This window comes from Danaus plexippus, chromosome Z, assembly GCF_018135715.1.
Source record: "Danaus plexippus chromosome Z, MEX_DaPlex, whole genome shotgun sequence".
Taxonomy (NCBI): Eukaryota; Metazoa; Arthropoda; class Insecta; order Lepidoptera; family Nymphalidae; genus Danaus; species Danaus plexippus.
Genome location: NC_083559.1, coordinates 9,358,516 through 9,379,486, shown reverse-complemented (window position 1 = coordinate 9,379,486; position 20,971 = coordinate 9,358,516). Strand labels below are relative to the sequence as shown.

At 34.4% G+C, this 20,971-nt stretch overlaps 1 protein-coding gene across 4 annotated transcripts in view; it reads left to right on the top strand.

Annotated features, from left to right (window-relative positions):
- The window catches only part of LOC116777815 (homeobox protein caupolican-like), a 65,618-nt gene extending 45,045 nt beyond the window's left edge, over window positions 1-20,573 (top strand). For 3 of the 4 annotated variants that reach the window (XM_032671543.2, XM_032671544.2, XM_032671545.2), the window contains exons 3-6: window positions 7,686-7,798; window positions 12,397-12,704; window positions 16,827-17,418; window positions 19,339-20,573. In XM_032671543.2, the coding sequence (XP_032527434.1) occupies window positions 7,686-7,798; window positions 12,397-12,704; window positions 16,827-17,418; window positions 19,339-19,342 (1,017 nt within the window). In that variant the 3' untranslated portion in view covers window positions 19,343-20,573. The remainder of the gene's footprint in view (window positions 1-7,685; window positions 7,799-12,396; window positions 12,705-16,826; window positions 17,419-19,338) is intronic. The other variant, XM_032671546.2, reaches the window with a different exon arrangement.
- Window positions 20,574-20,971: the final 398 nt, after the last annotated feature.

Genomic DNA, 20,971 nt, shown 5'->3' with positions numbered 1-20,971 from the left:
TATGTTATCTTTTAACTTCCGTTCCAGGATATATTCACGAGGGGTTTGAAAGTTAAAAAAACTCAATACCCATTAATTTTCATATATAGACGAGATGCATTAACACAAGCAGATGAAAAAAGTTGACATAAAATTAAATAACTGTTTTGAATTAAATAAGTTCTTTTTATTTTGAAATCTTCAATCTGAAAGACAATAGGAGTAACTTTGAAAGATGTTTCTATTAATTTATTATTACAATATTCAACCCCTTGTGGATACAAAATGGACATGGAAATATGGGTACAAAGTTTCGGTTTTCCGTGTGAGACTATATTTTTTAATAATATGTATAATTTTAAAAGGTTACTTGAAAATATTGTACGAAAATACCAATACCTATAAATAAGTACCATTTCATTACTTTAAACCAACTTATTAATGATACAAGAAATTAACACTTAATAGCGATTTTCTGGCAAAGATATAGTGTAATAAATACACTTATATGAACGTTTAGGTTGTATGTTTAAAACCATGAATATAAATCTTAATTTGGAGAAAAAAATAATTAAAATTAATCATGTTTTCACGAATTTAAAGTTTTACGGCAGCATAATTAGCATTTCTGTATGAAAGTATATAATTACTAGGTATCTCAGACGACTCACTCGGTAATTGTTGATTGTGTACGGTAATTATTTACGTAAACACTTTCTAACATATCAAGTTGGCGAGTAATTAAAGTTTAATATATAATTATATGCTCCGTATACTTTTAAGAGTTAATTTTTAAAAGATATTTAGATATGATATGAGTACATATAACGGTCACCAATAGTATTAATTTCAGAATCAGTAAAGAGATATTTAAAAAAAAGAGGGATTTTATAATGAATTTCTTTAAAATATGAAATAATATATAACACGTAACTCTTTCGCGTGACTTAAAAGGAATTTATAAGGAACCAATTTAGGAACAAACTAATTAAACATTTAGAAACAAACTAAAATGTTTCAAAAAACAAATTATGGTATCGAAAACATCACTAAGGTTTAAGGTTGTTCCAGGTTTTCAGAAATACATAAATTATTGTTTTCACCGGGGGCCTTGGGCTTAATCAGTGAAATAAGAAAATAAGACGCAAAATTTATATTACTTCAGCACTAACTACATAAGTACTCACAAAATTACATTCAAATCCATTTTTAAATAATCAGTTATTTTCGATTGTACAAATTAACCCGCACATACTCGTATGTATCACTTACAAATAAAAGCAACAATGGATTACAAAAAAAAATTGCAGTCACTCTTAATAGCAATGAACTTATCATAACAATTACCTTAAAATAAAAAATATCGCGTTTGGCACTATTGTGACATCATCCCTAGTCAACCCTGGACCACCGCTACAGCTCTACAGAAGCTCAATTTACAATAAATGACATGTCACAACCAACAATGGAGTCAATGAAGATGCTGCGTGGAAAACATAATATATTTTGTGTTCGCTGGAAAATAAACTTTGCGTACAGTTGGTAAATTTTAGAAGTGTTTTTTGCGATTTATTGTAGCTATTCGGACAGATGTCAGGGCCAGGGAATCCTCGCACAAAGCGCCCCAGGGGGTGCATTGTCCCGGCCATCACTGACACCTCGAATTCAGTATCAAAATTTATATATAGCCAGCTCCCTATAATAGTTATTGCTCTAAATGGTTTTTAATGTCCTTATTTTACGACTAATTTATACATTCAGCTGCTCACCCTTCCGAAGGCTATTAGACATCAGATACGTGTGCCCGAAACTTTTTATTATTAATTCGGATGGTTGGGTTTTCGATTGATTACTCGGTCACATTTGGTAAACATTCATATTTAATGTTATTGTTTATTGGAGCGTGACGCGTTGACGGAGGAGTTAATATATATAGTTTTAAGCGGCGGTAGAAACAGATTAAAGCGCGGTTGGCTCTTATTAAGATACCACCGTTGGAAATGAGGTGGATTACCGTAATGCGGATGTTGGGTCTAAGGTAGATTTGTCAGGGGCGGTGGTCGCGGACGTCTGTACCGAGAGCGAATCAATCAAGGAGGTTCAATAATTGATCGTTCTCTCCCCCGATCTAATTACCTCTCCCACATTCGCATGCTTCATTAAAGACCTTCTGTTGTTTGTTCTCCTAATTAAAGCGGAGCTTTATCGGTCTCGGGTCTTGTCTAATTGATATCATTACGTTTACGATCACTGAATTACGACCATTCGTTGAGCTCGCCTGTTAACCGTGACCGCACATCTCAACTCCAATTGACTTGTTTAATCCCATTTTATTGTTTGTTTATTTATCGACGAACCCTACGGCGCCACGAGGTGGGTGTCTCTACAAATCAAATGCGAAATACCTGCGCTTTCTACATTCATGAAATAAAAATATTTTTATACAGAGATTTTGATAAAGCTAATTTATATCTGTTTTATTTTAAAGAATTAACTGGAAGTAGGTGCACTGCAAATATCAATTATGGTAACATTTAAAAAATATGTATTAATCAAGTGAAAAATAATCCAATATAAATCAAACGACGTAAAACAAACAACTTAATTTCAGTTACTGCCAAACGTTTCGCGATAAAAATGAATCGTTAAAAAACTTATCCGATTGCGTATACAATATCACGGGTAATAAAATAATATTGACTCGACGCCGAATCGCATCGTCATATCGACCCAAGTGGAAAATGAGCAATTTTGTTTAAATCACAATCTAGCGATTCCTTGATACCCGTGAAATTGCCGTAACGAAATAAATGTTAAATAAAACGTAAAATAAAATTGTTGTGCTTCCTCCACAAACAAATAATTGGAACATACCCGACTCCGCGCCGGGCGCCCGTTGACGCTCATTTTATAGCTTATTTGGGGGAAAGCTTTATTGAACATAGCCACGTTGGCATATCCCTGAACAAATGTAGACCTTAAATCGAACAAGATAGGATTCTTAGTTGCATGTTTCTTGCTCATTGCGTCACCACCGTGCGGCATAAAATGACTCTTTCGTTTGTATTCGCTCTTTATCCACTTAGAGTCATTTTTTTCCATTCGCTACAATTCACTTTCAGATTTCGCTAGTCGTGCTGAGTATCGTTATTATTTTATAGCATGAATAATACAATACTTTTTTTAGTTTTGAGGGCCATTGTGGGAAAGTACTGTTATGAATTGAATTTATTTGTTAACAACTTTCAAAATAAAATATGTCCACTTACTTTTCTTAATTTTTAGATTTTGTTGATTCATATCATTGTAAATGGATACTGTTGTATAGACTCGCCTGTAATTTAGTTTAAAAGTTGCAATAGATCTTCTAATAAAACTTTAGGTATAACAGTAACGTAATTGATCAATTATCGTTAAACATTAATTATTATTAATCTAACCCACAGTTATCGAGTCTGCAAAGTAATTTACTTATAAATTTTATATATTACTTATACACCTGCAATTGCGATACCGGTAACGTCTTTGACACATTTAAATGTTAAATAACCGATTGTTTTGTTTTTAATTCTGTTTAATATATATACATAAAACTTTGTCCCACAAATTTGTATCACATCACATAATATATATATAGGTAGATACTGCACTGGTAACAAAATTTCATAAAAGTGTTACAGAAAATAATAATATATAAATACATTTTAATTTAATCAATCAAATACCAACATGGGACATAGCGATAGTGACATAACTCAAAAACATAATGATATCACAGCGCTCTTTAATAGTCGACCAACATCAGCCAATTCGGGGTTGGCGCATTCTACAAAGGCTTCATAAGCGCAGTTTATGAACCAGAAAATGGTATCACACAAAGCAAGTGAAATAGTGCCTTAACTGCACAGACCGTGATAGTCCTAGGATAAAGTAGACACCAATTTGGCAATCCCACCGCCGCAATGGCGCCTCGCAGCCGTGGGTACGCACTTTATGAACCGACAAATAACTCATCAATTTAACGCAATCTTATAAACCACTAATATATACACCAAAATTATAATACTTTTTTGTTATTTATAGATCTTCTGACGCGTATGAATAACGTTAATAGTGGGGCACCGCCCTTACGCTACTGTTTATATTTATTTGGGGTTGTTTTAATGAGCCTATCTGACGCGCTGACTCGCGAACTCTGTGAAGAATTGATTAAAATGTTGTTAGATTCAGTCTCACGGAAGAGTGGGGTGCTGTGGGTCGAATAGATTTTTAAGGGTTAATAAATGAGGTTTATCGCCCAGTTAAATAGATATAACTTGTTTTTATAAGGCGTTGGTGTTTAGTACATCTTTAAATGCAAATAAACATGTTGTTTATAATCTTGAAAGCGTTCTATTTACCGTAATGTACAGAGGTGTTACTTTAAAAGGTCCTTTTCAGAAATTACAAACCCAAAACTTTGCGAGCATAAGGAGACCATAGCTGTAAACAGTAACTACTTTACATTACAGTATATGTACACATTTGGTATTTTCCTATTCTATAAACAATAACTTAATAAAATATTTTTCACATATACATTCTTTTCAAAGTCAAATACTACTAGATGCGGTGAAATTTTATAGATAGCTTTAACCTCTTCGGATTCAATGACGATTGTGGCCATGTAAGCTAATGTATGTCCATCTGTCATAGTTAGAGCATCACTGAACAAAGTTTTTATCGCCCCACAAAGAGTTGGCACCAAATTTGTCACTGGGCTATGGGGGAAGTTATATAGATATTAATGATTTGCTTCAAAAGCTGAGAGTTCTCATTATTCTTGATCAGTGCTTTTGTTTACGTTTATTTTGATTTCAAGAGGGGTAAACAAAAAGTAAGATTTTCGTTAATTATAAGGCAAATGAAATACAAAAACTATATAATGTTATTCTAGCTTAAGTTCAGTTTAAATAATTGTATATTTATTTTGAATTTCAGTGGAGTCTAGGACTGTGAATATTTAATGTATTAAAGTCCATAATTGTAATAGTTTGATTTTTTTATCATGTTACCTTTTATATTAACAGCTTAAGGCTGGTCGTTTCTTATTTAGTAAGTTTCATAAACTTCAAATCTTATTCCTTGTATATCCTTTGATATAGTCAGTAGTGAAAATGTTTAATTAAATTATAACGTATTATTCATTATTATTACTCTCGCCGAAATAGATTATTCATTTTAATTAATACGGAAACTTTATATGCTTAAAATGTATGGAGATTGCAATTTTTCCATTTTATTTCTATTAAATTAGGTATTTTGTTCTTAAGATTTCTGATTGCCATTGATCGTTACTAAACAATTGAAAACGTATAATACTTTTTATAAAGGCGTGTTTGCTGTTATATTTAGTTTCCTAGACCCGCTCGTTTTATAATTACCTACATCAAAACGCCCAAACATAGACATACATCCTAAAAGTTATCAGTCTGTCTCCGGTATATATTTCTGAGATACAGAAAGATCATTCACATTTTTGTGACATTTACTATAAATAAAGGTGTTCGTCATAATAATTCATAAACTTATTTCAATTTAATATTTCTGTCCACAGATTCTTACCCACAATTACATTAAAAGCTTAATAGAACTCGGGATATTTTATTATAAGTTATCACAGACGTTATTAATTACTTACAAAAGTTCAATTTCAGAAAATTACATGATTTAAAATGTTCTTACTTTTTAACTGTTTTTGTTTTATGAATTATGATTCAGTATTTGTTTATTATAAATGTTTTTATCTCTATTCATAGAAAGATCATAAAGCCGTTTGTTTAACGATAGCGGTGAACAGAAACTACATAATTTTTTTGTTTCCAAGTAGCTTTGTTACCGTATTATTTACATTTTGATAAAATCTAGAATTAAGTTAAACATTGACGACATTACATTAGTGTGAGATTTCTAAAAGATATTCGCCAATCATAATTTTATAAATAGTCATATAGAAGTTCATTACTTGAGCTTATTTCGATAACCAAATAATGATTGAAAATCGCAAGTTCTGCTAATATGATTATTACGTTGATAACATTTATTAATAAATTTATACTTGATGTATTATTTGGAATAGTGTAATGTATACTTTGATTGGACGAAGTCTACTTAGTTGATTGAAATTTGATAAATTGCAGTGGAAAATAATAGTTTTAACTTAAATTTATTGATTGCCTAAAGTATCGGTAATATATTCTTTTAAATTTTTGGATAAATTGTTTGACTCTAGCCACTACAAATAAAAAATATATTTTTTTACAATTTTATAACTTTTTTGTAAGGATACATGAGACAATTTGGTAACTGTATTATCTCAAGGGTTGTCTACAATCCCTTGTGTTCGAGAATTTTCTAAAGGGGAGCGGAAAATGAGTGACGCGTTAAAAGCGTTTCTCTACATATTGGTGATTTATTTTTATTATTATTATTATGCCGCGTGATGCTGGACGCGTGTGAAATATTAATAACGTTTTTATTTTCTTATATACAACTTTACTAAATATTTTTGTGTTGCCATATAATTTTATATATTATTAATATTTAACATTATCCTATACTTGCCAATAACTAGCGTACAGCGACTGCCTACTAATTGGCAAATTTGTCGCAAATGCTAACAAGCCGATATATATACCTGTCTGATAATTAAGTTATTATCGGCTCGCCATGTTAATATCGAACGCGAGGTAGTTATTCAGATATTGCAAAATTTGAATTGACTCGAATTATCGACGTAATGAATTACGGTCACATAATATTCATTGAAAATATTTCATATCATTTTTTTCAATTCATAAATACGAGGAAGTGTCAAACGAGCGTAGAACGAAAATGGCTAACAATACATTCACTTTTCTTATAAACCCGAGGGGGACAAATAAGCTCAGCTATTCAGTTATCTCGCACCCAAACAGTGCTCCATATGTATCCTAATGCTTTTCATTTTATTAACAGAACTAAGCGAAGGGGCCAGAGTAGGGCCAGATGAAACAAGGGATCCTCAGTCCCTAAGCAAATCATTCGCACTTTTAATTTAGTTGCTCCTAATGTATGCGAATAACTTAAGGGTCCCTCACTGGCTTATAGTTAAACAGCTATCAAGGGTAGAACTTAATAGTGCTACCCTTCAGCCCATACATTATGCAAATACGTTAGTGATATGTCAAGCCATACACAAGGGACATTTATTGTTGTTCGTGCGTTTATTCCTCTATGAGTTAACTTTAATTAAATTCAAGCAGACTTATTTGTAGGGTGATTGACTAAAAGGTATTATGTGTTGAGATTTATCCACTCTTACAAGAGTTATCGGACTTGTATTTGGATGACAAACTGTTGTGTATGAATTAATATTATATACTGGCAAATAAATTATCGACGGTATTACTGTTTAACATGTTATAATAATATAAGGTAATTTATTATTTATTAAATAGATTTTTATCCAATATATTATAAGGGTAAAAATAGTTTTTAATGTTTCGACTAAAATAAATATAGTTAATATTTTATTTTTAATTTGCCTAAACACGATTAAGCTTTAAAGTGCATTTGACATAATAAAAAATTATATATAATATGTAAATCCGGCAATTAATATTAATCCTTATTAATTAATAAAACCGTCAACTTAATAACTCTTATAATTCCATTTGGCTTTCCAGAGTAATCCCTACGCGTTGAAAGAGGGCGGTGGTGAAATGTCGGCTTGGACTTCGGCAGGTCTTCAGCCATCAGGCGGCTATTACCCATACGACCCCACGCTCGCTGCTTACGGGTAAGTCTCTAGGGCTTATTAGGACTGCCAGCGCCAGTTTAGATAAAGCTCGCGTATTTCCATAACACCCTTCCTTGGATCGCTATGCGAAAGGTTTGACAATCGCGTTCGGTAATGAATTTTTGCACATGTACCCAATTGAGCCACTGTCTACTAAATGTTTTATATTGATAAAATTTTTCAGTCTCAGGTTTAGTTTTATACCAGTTTATGTATTTTTGACATAACACTATTACGTGATTATAAATTTTTAGTTTTAAAGGAATTAATCGTTAATATAAATATAAAATATTTGTGACTTTTTTATCACTCTGCCATTAAATCCATAGAGATATACTTTTTTGTATTTTATGAAAAGTACTTCTTCATTTGGAATCCGAACTTGTCACTTGGTTCCCATGAAATGACGAAACCTTGTAAAATGATAATTTATTATCCTCCTCAAATTAACAGGTTGAGACGAGGCTATAAACACACGCACACGCTCTATGTTTGGCAGTGCGTGTCTGCCGCGAGGAACAAATGACCGCGAAACCACTCCCGGTTTTTCTTCCTCTCCTTCTCATAGCCAAATACCAGCGAGAGCGACAGAGACAAATTACGGCACATCCGTTCCCCGCTAGGGTCTGATTAATTCACTGTTTTTCTTCGAAAAGCAATCACTCGACGCGTTTCACTGACGTTTTCGGCAAACTTATCGACTCGCCAGACGCGACTCGAAAACATTAAATCTGATGACATAAATGAACTTTAGCTCTCACTGCGGAACTGTCATAAAAAGGTATTATCTGGGTGCATCAATTAAACGCATACGCTGCGCACTTGTAAATTTATCTAGCTATGAATCACACTAGCAGTGGTCGAAAATAAAAAACAAGTCACGGTAGATCAAAGTGAAGTTATGCTGACAATTCGGCTCCGTTTGACTTAATATATAGCAAGCGGCGCGTTATAATCTAAAAATAATTAGGATCGACATTAGTTTTTATGCTTAAAAAAGATGGAGTGATAGTTGTTTCGGGAGCGATACAAAAATAAATCGTGATATATTGCTCGAGTAGAACACAATTGTCACTATCCTCTTTGCTATAGGATGATCTTGATATAATAAACAGTTACTGAAGCTATCAGACTGTTAATTATTGAAGTTTCATAGTAACCTATATGACATTTATCAAATTATATTGTTGTAAATAAATATCAAAGCAGGACATTTTAAGAGTCTCATAAAATGTAGAGAGGTTGAAAGAGAGGTACCCAGACCGAATAAATAGAGGCATAAAGAAACGACTACGATGAAAAGCGGACAAGAACAACAAAAGTTGGCCGCGACTGTAGGAGCGTTTCAGTTAAGTACCGTTCGCGTATTATTTGGAACAGCCTGTAATCTGCCACGCCCGCCGCGCGCCGAAATGAAAAATTACTCAGCTATTTTTAACACAATTCTCGAGCTCAGAAAACGTACAAAAATTAGAGAAAAGGGAGGAGGGAGCACTTGTACCGCACCATTGAGATCAAAATACGCAGGAAATTACATCGCTCGGGGCTTCGCGCTTAAGGAATTTGTGTGCCAACGATTTGGGCTGTTACGTTTTAAATAAACCAAACAAGTCACAGTCGTTAACGAGAAGCTCCTAAATGATACATTTTAGAAACATTTTTCATTCATAAACATCGCCGCTTCGCTCAATTAGGAGGCGATAGTGGTTGTGACTGATGCATCATCATGCTGGTTTTATTATGCCTATAAATCTATGTGATCCGTTCCACGGATGTAAAACGTTTACCGATGGCTGGATTTATTAATTGATATAGACAGATAATGATGTACGTTTCGGACTGGTGAGCTTCGACGGCGTCACTTTAGTATCCTCGATAGGGACTAATTGTATCGTATGTTTAGTTACTATTCCTAATTCTAATTTCAGGTAGGGGTAGGGGGTGAATTATTTATGTATGTACATAGTTAAGTTGGCAGGGAGAGCACGTAGCCCACAATTCCCCTAAGCGGGCAGATCGTAAACCTCTGATACCGCGAATTGAATGCCTACCTCGAGCATAGTGAGACTGCGCTCAGCGCCCACAACGGTTTTCCAATAACGATATATACTACTAATCTACTCAATGATTTTACTTCATTATATATATACATATTTTGATATGATCTAAGTACCTATTTCTTCATTGATCATTACGTTTATTAGAAGTCGACTATTATATCAAAATTTTCAATCATACATTTTATTTAACCTTAAGACAATAACTACATATGCATGTACACCATACGAATCATTTGTCTTTAATGTTAGAGAAACTGTAGTCGATTTTTAATTGTTTTTGCAAAATTTGTTCACTATTGCAGTATTAAAATATTGAAATTTTTTTTTGAACATTATAGACATTCTTATAAAATACTATATTATAAGTAACAGATTACTAAGAAATTAAATAATTAAAATCTAAAATTCACACAATTTCCTAAAACTTTTTTTTACACGACGACATTTAAGGTGAAATATAATAAGCCGTAATGAATACATTAAAACGTATTGGCATTAAGTTTCAATGCGTTACTTAACAGATATTCAGTAGATTAAAAATTTTCACAAAATAATATCTGAGTTTATAATAACTGTTTAAACTAGGAAGAACTACTTGAGATCAAAGTTTATTACATAGCCTCATATTGTTCATGACAAACTATATTTATACACTGAATACAAAACTGTATCCGTTTTGTAACAATATATTACTTATAAACTATTATTTTTTAATCTCAAAAATTCACCTGTTAGGAAAATTTCTATATCGATTAAACTAAAGCTGTGTACAATCGATTTGATATAAATTAATGTTTAATTGGAATGCATACCAACTGCTATTTTATAAAAATATAAAATTTATTTGTAACATTTTTAAAATATCAAAATCAATTAGAATTTTAGGAAATCGCCTTATATTTGCTACGGTATAAATTTATTACAACGACAGTAAAATTAATTGGTATATTTAGAGCACTTATTTTAAAAAACGTATGTTATTTCTATCTACATACTGAAAAGTTGGCCCACCGGGCTGACTGCCTAAATTAATTAGAAAGCTTACCCGTATCCTTTAAGCAGCTTAGACGCTGCTCAGCGACATCACAAAATGGAATGTTAGCTATTAAGCGCTGCATTTTACACTTAAACCGCTGTCTTCGCTCACCGCGTAGATTTCTGAAGAGCTTATTCGTGTACAACTAATGCGGTTTGGTTTCGGAGACTTTGTGAACATCGCTTTCAGTCATATGCCGTTAGTGCGTTCGATGGTCTTTTATTAAAGTGAATTTTGTAATTAAAGCTTTTCTCTACAAATAATATTTTATACATGAAAGGATCTAACAGGGTGCTTTTATTCTGTTCACCATCACTTTGTTTTAACGAACTGAATCTGGTATTAAGTGGCCGTGATTGGCCAGTCGGGTATCCATTTTTAATTACTTTTTTGAAATTCGATCGGCGTCGCGTCGTCCTTCTAACCGGTGTTGCGCAAGATGGCTTCTCGATCGATCGAGTACTTACGCCCACGTTGTACCCACGCCTGCGCTGCAACGCCCTGCAATGAGGTGCAAGCTCAGGTACCCGCCCTCGACTCACTGACTGACTTACAACCTGCAAACTAAACATTCTCTTTGTTTTTTATTTTTATATACAAAGATCTCGGCTGAGTTGCAACGTATAAGATTTATTATATTGAAAATAAAATACCTAATAATAAATATATAAAAAGGCAAGGATCTGGCGTATTAGAAGTGTCTTTACTGTCAGATATACGACATAATATCTATTTTTATTACGATCGTGACACTAAATCAATGCAATACAACGTACCAACAAATGGTTTCTCAGTCACAAATCTCATTCGCATCACGTTCGGATAGCCTGAAGTCGTTTCACGATAGTAAACTCTGTAACCGCTACACAGAGTAACAATTTGCGAATGTATAGACCGACTGGGGACCATTTTTTAACTATTTTCACGCACGAAACCTATTTATTGGGCCCTTCAGACCGCGCCTTTGTCATGTTGCCGGGAAAATCGAAGTCAGGTACGAGTTCTGCCTAGGGGAATGGAACGTTTCGCCACAATTACGATTAGAATGCGGATGCAAATGGGACTTTAAAAACTGCTCTCAAAGCCACGTAGGCTTTATTTTTGCTGGCGTTTAAAGTTATCTATTGCCTTAAATAAAACGTTTCCCTGTAACGAAAATATATTTAAGTGTTCGCAAATATTCAACATTGTGTACGTTCACACATATTTTTGTAAAATGTTTTTAAAGTACCTAAAGGAGTAATATACCAATTTTTGATCGACTTTGCTTCAAAAATATATAATAGTGAAAGAACTTTTTAGATAGGTACATTATAAGGAACCAATACTTATTTTTTATTTACTTTTAAATATTCAATAAAAACAATAGCAATATATAAATCCTTTAGAAAACGGTGGCATTGTGCTTGTTATTATAAGTTATTTTACTGTATGTAGCGAATGTTTTTAAGGCCAGAGGCGTCTGTATGTAGGTATATGGATAAAATTGTGTTTGTTAACAGATATGGAGCTGGATACGATTTAGCTGCCAGGCGAAAAAACGCTACCAGAGAATCAACAGCTACGCTCAAAGCATGGCTTAACGAGCATAAGAAAAACCCTTACCCCACGAAGGGGGAAAAGATTATGCTGGCGATCATCACCAAGATGACGCTGACACAGGTCTCGACGTGGTTCGCGAACGCAAGACGGCGCCTGAAGAAAGAAAACAAGATGACTTGGGAGCCGAAGAATAAAACGGATGATGACGAAGACACGATGCTCTCCGACGAAGAAAGGGAACAGGACGATAAAATAAAAGCTAACAAAGGTTCGTTGAACTCAATCACTACAGCAACATCTGAACGTATTTTCTTCAAATCGGTTGTCATTAAAAAAAGATACCGATTTGGATTGATCTCGATGTTGCACTGTTGATTAAGTTTATAATCATCATCATTTCAATAGCTTTCCATGCCGCTATGCGAATTGTTATGTTTAAATATTATCCCTTTTCAATACAATGTTCCTGCGAATGATAATCGTCTACGCTTGTGTATCGTAATTTAAGTGTGTGTGTTATTCTGTGTTCAAATCGAGACAGTGCTGAACGCTTAAATTGCTTTAATTTTGTCGGTGTATAAATCGTCGAGTGAATTGGCATAACCCGGTTGAGAGCCGGAGGGTGTACGGGCCACCGGGAGGAAGTCGGGGGGAGGAAAGGGGACGCGGGACGGAGGGGGGAAGGGCGTGTGACAGGAGCGGGGAAGTGGGGGCGGTGGTGGTCTCAAGCGTGTAACTGTGCGTAACCGCTCCTCGCTCCCGGATTTCCTATTTGTAGTAAAGTGGGCGGCGCCAAGGCTCAAATTTCATATAAAGTAAGAAACGTACAGACCGACGGAGGTCGTGTTAGCTTGTCTGACGATCTGCCCTATTTCATGTTTTTGCCAAAGGATTTGTCGAGTTCGTGGATCGTTTCTTTTATGAGCTCCGTTGTAAGTAAAGGTTCAGGGGATATTGGCATCGACTATGGCTTTGCTGTTGTCATTTGCGTGAAATTTTAAATGTGTGACACTAAAATGCAGATGCGGGGAGTCTAATGCATCTGAGTGGTTTTTAGTTACACTTGTCAACAACATAAATTATAAGTAGGCATTGTAGTAACAGAGATGATGGAAACGAGTGTTTTTATTTGAATCTTCATGGGGATAAATTATCGCGGGGGTGTCACGGTTAACGCTTGCCATACGTCGCCTAATGAAATCCACTTTTGTTCAAATAGAATAGAGTAAAAGTGCACTCGATGAGCGACATTTTCACTTGGGGTCATAAAATAACAATCATAGCATAATAAGTTTATTGTGTATCTGAGAACCACCAATTTTGTAGGATAAAAATAACACATACGTAGTTATCTTTAATACTTATAAACAAGCCCTAACTTATGTTTTGAGGCAATGACAACGATTGTTTTGTTAAAAAATGTTCTTCACTTACTCTGCGGTAAATGAAATAAAAATTACGTATTTTTATCCTTTTAAGCACCGATCAAATTGAAATTCCTTATTTTTTTATCCGTGTCAATAATCATGACCGTATTTGGGACAAACATACGTTATGGTTCTTTATGTAATAGAAGAAATAACTTACAAGTTTAATTGTGGTTATATCATTTCAGGTAAATGTAAACTTATCATTAAAATCATACTTACTTATTTTAACATTACGCCTACAAGGTTTATGTTGAATTAATTCAATTATAGAACATACTAATAATCCTTATAGTATATTGTGACTATTTACCATAGTAGTATGGAGTTTCTAGTCTGTAAATAAATTCATAACAAGGCTTACTAATGTTACATAATGTAACCGGTGAGGTTGGCTATATAATAAAAAGTAACGAGTTCTCGCTTCGTACACTTTGGTCTTATATTTATCTTTGAGTATGTCTTTACAGAACTTCATTTATATTTTTTCTATTACTGGAAACTTATCCAAAAGTCAAACACTTTTCAATATGAGTATTTAAAAAATAAAATTATATTCATCTGTATAAAGAAGACTTATCTAAAATAAATTATGCCATTGGCGTTGACACTTTAAAAAAATGGCAAAAGCAAATGGATTACCGCCACGTGACCGGTTGATGTCAGAACACACGCGTCGGAATCATAATTAAGGTTTGTTTCTGTTAGTGCAGAATTGGCCTCTGGCAGACTCACTTTAGGGGAATGTGGTGATAATAATTAACGAATAGGGTTTAAATTAGAATGATTCAGAAAAAAAAAATAAAGGATGTCAATAATTTGATAAAGATTGTACCTATACTCAGTCAAGGTAGGTTTTGTGCTAATCCTTTTTACACATTTTGTATCTACGATGTAGTTGATACTACTGACAGTTTAGATACCACCGACAACGTGAATGGGTAATTTTTTTTTAATAAATTTAAATAATCTTCAACAAATGCAAGAAAATATAAATAATATTATTATAGACGATATTGAACGAATTAAAATAAGCAAGAAATGTTTTTAATAACACCAAAGTAAACATGACAGAAATAATCCGGCTAATCTTAATCCTACAATATTATTGCGTTTCCCATCGCCTAACCAAACAAACCATAACAGCGTCCGACACGCATAACAATTCTTTTACCGAAATGTCAATGTTCACGACATGTAATGTATCATTTTAAGTCAGAACAAACAAAGGCAACATAAAGCTTTCACACGCGATCCATACAACGTCGTTGGCAAACAAACATCAAAACTATCCCGAGCTAAGCCACTCATGAATAATAGCATTCGGACCCCACCAATAAATGTTAATTTTTGTCGTAAGCACACGCATCGCAAACAAAATATTAATCCGGAGTGCGTTAATGGAAAACGAGTACAGGAGTGCAAACAAGTGTGTTTCTCTGCGGACGTCGCTCGAGGAGTAATAAATTGCAGTAAGTTCGCTTAAAATGCAGTGAAGTGCAGGGGGTTGGGAGGAGAAGGCTCAGTGGCGTCCCTCGTGGTTGAAACGAGTTTTTATTATGTCTCACTTCACCCCAGTTTCGGTGACTAAAGGGAAAAACCACTTGGTATCAAGCGTTGCTAGCTATGATTTCCACGTTTGCTCGTGGCTGTAAAATCTATTATTTTGCATAATTGAAAGAATTATATAGTTAGGACTTTTGTGCTCCTACTATAAAGTATTAGGTAAGAGATAACTGTATCCCGAAATCGGCTTATCGTGCACAATTTTTGGAACTTAAATTTATTGATCTATTTTTAATTAACATAATATTATTATAAGCCTTTCATAAAAGTTATTCTTAAAATATTGTTTGATGTGCTTTAAATCTTCCAAGTATATTAAGCTTTAGCCCATAATACCTTTAAGGGGGTACTTGATTAATGAAACGTAAAATTCAATAAACTACCCCAACAATTTGTATAGAAATTATCTAAATGAACACATTTAACGTATTGCGCGAATACATTAGAAAATCATCCAATTCTCGCTTATCTCCCGCCATTGTGGGCCTTTATTAGATTAATACAATGAAAATTAAAACAATTTGCCGGATAAATATCTTCGCGTGGAGTATCAGTGGCATCCCTATTTATCCCTAGTGAAGGGCAAGCCGGATAACCCCTCTTAAAAGCTAGGAGCAGTCAGCATTAAATGGAATAAAGCGAATGAAGTCGAGCGGTCGCGCCTCCCCGCGAACGAAACTCTAAATTTTATAAGGCACCCCAAACCCTCCGAACCCCCAAAAGCCACTTTACAACGGAAAATGGTATTATAATAATACTTAAGGTCTTATAAAATTTTACGGAATAAACATTTTTTGTATAATTGTGCAATAACACCATTTTTAAAAATCAAGAATATTGTTCGCTAAATTCAGTTTTATTTCATGACTGTTACAAGGCTTGTGGATATTCTCGTTATTTTTCCCTTAACACAGAATGTGAAATGTATGTAATGTGTACTGGGAAAAATAGAATAAAATGGGAAGTGAGGTTGACCATTAATTGTGTGGGTCGAAGCACACATTCCGCGGAGACAAGTGTGGTGCCACGGGGCGAGCCGAGAGATGCGAAATAAATGCTCGGCTTAATACGAAAGGGATCGGGCGTCGCCCGCGGCAGGGGAGTCGCGCCCCAAAATGGTATTTTCACTTCGCTAATCGGATAACCACTTAACGAATGGGTCACTGCACGCCAAACGTATTTTCACACGACTTTCTTTAATGGCTGCTGTGGACACTAGTGTAACGGTCTCGTAGGATACGATGAACATTATACTTATTTTCAAATATGATTTTTATCTCTTTATTATGACATTTTATTGTACCTAAGTACGGCTTGGGCTACTGCGAGTATGTAAAAAAAAAATCTTTTCAATGTTTGAACCTAGATTATGATATCTGAATTGATTATCTTTACAGATGAGGAACGGAAGGGAGATGAACTACTGCAGGGCATGCATAATCAACTCCTTGGGTACGGAATAAAAGAAGAGTCAAAGCGTGGCACATCAGAATGTGGAGTGCCTATACCAGCATCAAAACCGAAAATTTGGTCCCTGGCAGACACAGCAGCCTGTAAGACTCCACCTCCAGTTGCCCAACCATGGCCTCAACACGGCTATGGACCAGGTCCAGAACGTCCTTCAGTAGCTGATGGAAGCTCTAATGGCTTCGTCCTTCCAGCCACTGCGGCAGCAAGCCCAGCTGGAGGCTCATATGGACGATACGGAGGTGGTTTTCCTGGAGCACAATATGGAGGTCAGCATCCTTGTGTCCATCCTGCTGCGTTTCCCGACGTACAAACCGATACACCGCCTCAGACACCGCCTAACATGAAAGTACCCAGTGTTGCCAATCCGCTTGGCAGTGGCGGCGGCTCCGGTTACTGTTTTCCGAGACACCAGCAATCACCACAGCGCGACCCTTATCACAACCCCCACCACTCTAATAACCACCAACCTAACCACCACCACAACGAGGGATCGGCCGCCTTCAAACCTTTCTATAAAAGGTGAATATACATAAATAGAAAAAAGATATTGCTTTACTAGTTACAACATAAAATTTTATATAAACACCATAGTCAGTAGCCTAAATTAAAAAATATATATATTTAGCAATAATTTCGATAACTACAAAAAGCATAACTAAGAAGAACTATAATTTTATTCGCTACTTATGAGTCAAAGCAAATGAGGAAAAGCGTCAAAGGATAATCTTAGTAAAGATATCGATAGAACCATAAACAGGGTTTCGGTTTAGAGGCTTGAGTTGGTAATTGAAAACAATGGAGGCGCGTCAAGGCGGAAGGCAGACGAGGGCGGCGAGATTGCAATCTTGTGTCATTTGTCAGTGTCACGACGCGCCGTACACCTACGTGCACCGCTGACCTGCCTAAATTAGATATTTCCATGCGCGATCCCTTCCGTGGGTAGATCAATCACCCGTTCGTAAAAAATTTAACAAAATAAATGTTAATTTTAAAACACTTCCTAGTGTGGTCACTACTATGTTTTGGACTATCTAACATAAATAAAATCATTTTCAGTTTTGTAAATTAATAATTAGAATGATTTGTTCTATTTTTCAAACTTGTTGTTCTCAATCAAACGGTGTGTAAAGCAATGCGAAGGCGAATCCTAAAATGCTCCATTGGATCGTCTATTCACATTTTTCTAAGAGTCGTCAAAAGATTTCTTAGAACTAGCCGCATCCAGTCTCATTACAATAAATCGCGTATTCGACTGCGCCGCACACGGTGGCTTCGCGAGGAATTCTGTTTTAACCGAACGCTCACAAATTCACATCTATAACCTTTTGTATTATTTTCGTTTTCACGCCTTTTTGGGCAACGAATTCCTTGACGCGAAAATAACTCCTTATCGCGGCATTCTTTTAAAGGAACCCCAAAAAGAATGATCCGAAATCGACATTTCTTGTCTTTGACTTAAATAACACACCTACATATCTTTTATACATATACACCAAAAGTATAATTACCTGAAATTATTTAATTCATTATTAAAAAACAGAAAAATATTCAAATTAGGCAGTCTGTAAAATGTAAAAAATGTTAATTTAATATCGATTAAATAAAAAAAAATCAGTTTGGGACCTGTGTGTATCATAACTGGTTTACCGGGTCTATAACGAACCTACAAAGTTCATATTATATACAAATAAAAAAGTAAAAGTCATTATATAAAAACAGTTGTAATCTTCTAGGTTTAATTCCATTCTATACAGCTCATTTGAATAATACAAACGGGAATTGTTCTAAGGACAAAAAACACCTTTAATTTATGAATGTACAATGAGTATTGTTGGAGTCTTGTCGGCGCGGAAGCACGGCAGTCGCCGCTCCTTAGCGAGATAACGTCCCAGTCGTGCGTGGGCGCAAGCTCAATGGGCCCTCTTCATTCACAACACTACCTCAACATTAAAGCCGCTTTATTTTTTTACCTTCACGCCCTAATCTTCCCTCTTATCTTTTGATCCTCGGGTCCTTCTCTGTTTCATTCAGTCGCGACTCCGGCCAACCCGTTTGACTTCTTTTTTCGTTGAATGCGTACGAAGTTTAGGTGACCACAGGCGAGGTCAAATTTTTATTTCTTTCACATTTTGGTTTTCCGGTTCGGGCGATTCGTTAATAAATTCTCAGATAATGATGCTGAACGTTTCGTCACCTCAGCTCGATTGGTTTTATATTATTTCTTTTTTTGGCCGTTATGTGTGAACGCGGCGGAGGGTTTGGACTGGCAACACTCTGATAGAATCGAAACAACTTTCGGTATGGACTTTGTTTTTTGGTAATTTAAATACCGCTATTCTTTTTAAGCGACCCTTTCCTGCTCGAATTTCGTTTCATTCAGAAGCGTGTTAAAGTTAATAAGTATGGAAAAATTTTAAATGATTTTATGTTTTGTTGCAGGTAAAGCAAGTGAAAGCTGGGTCGCTGCACTGCCCTACTAGTGACTCTGACGTTCACAGTGGCACAGTGTTTCCAGGGTTCGTCCAGCTTCATGTCGAGACGCAGCCGCTGTTTATAACTTATATAGAATATGTAAATTAATTTCATAATGTTTGGTTATCGTGTAGATTAAAGAAATTCCTAAATTTAAAGCACAGATTATTGTAATGTATAAAGTAATTTGTTAATTTGTACTTAAGGAATTTAGTTTCAAGTGATTTAGATATGGACGGTTGTCCTTAGTACTTAAATCATTATATGGAAAAGCGTTGCTCAGTATTTTTATAGATATAAGGATATAACGAAAACTGATTTTCCATACTATTTATGATAGATTCAAGAAGCGCAATTATTTATAATAATAATAAAAAAATTGGTTATAGTCAAAATGTATAGAACATTAATTTTTATTTCAACGAATATTTCTTTTAAGGATTATTCTTTTCAGTTCTTCCAAATAAAGTTTATAAAAATATTATGTCCATAAGTTTTTTTTTATTGGTTATAACTTTATATATAAATCGAGCTCGGCTTGCTCACGGTACGTTCATTTGTTGAATCATCCTTATTTATGACGGCCAAGTTAGAGTCCTTATCAATGTAAATAAGTGATTGTAGATTTTCTATGTTTAGTTTCACATTTTGTGTACAAAGTATAATACTATTTCAACTTCGATGTTCATCGAAAATATAAATATTGTTTAAAAGTATTATTAGATTACATGTAAATAAATTCATTTACGACTATAATTTTATATTACAACGCTATTCGGTTTTGGTATTTTAGGAGTTTATTAAATTTCAGCACTTTCTGTATTTGTTATCTTGAATATTTACACTATTTTTCAACCCTTTTGTAAATTCATATTAGATAAGTAAAATAGTTATTAATCCATGTAAAATATTTTGTTCCTGACCAGAAAGTGTCTTTTTTCAATATATTAAGTCATCTCGTGTTTGTTTATTATTATATATATAACAACGACGATACATACGAATTCATTAATATACAAAGAAAAACTGTCATAAATTCTGTCGGTAGCCGAGGCTTTTTGAGACGAGATTTTTTAAAATGTGACCAAAATCGAATACATTCGCTTATTATTAAATGTTCTATATAGATATTTATAGAATATGTACCTATTAATTAATATAATTAAAATTATGTAACGATTGTAATTAAACCATTATTTCAATGAGTTCTTTTTATTTTAGTTGCAACGTTCATGAGATCACTTCTAACATCCCTCTAGACTTGTATTTAAAAAGGTGTGCTGTTAACGCGTTATATAATTAACAGCGTCTGAGCTATGAAATAAAGTGCCTGATGCGTCAGTCGCAAGGTCCGTTATAAGATCTTAAAAAAGCAAATTCGACAACTGCTATTCTCGCGTTTATTACCTATAAAGATTAAAAAGCGAGATAACTCAAACATTTCAAGAGATCCAATGTTGAGTAATGTTGAAACGAAATGAGAAAAAAGTCGATAATGAGTCAGTAAACTCGAAAGAGGGTCTCTCCCCTCAAAACAATACTTAGGAGTTAATAAAAGAACCACTTTTTAAAGAGTGCCTCGAATAACCCTGGAGGTATA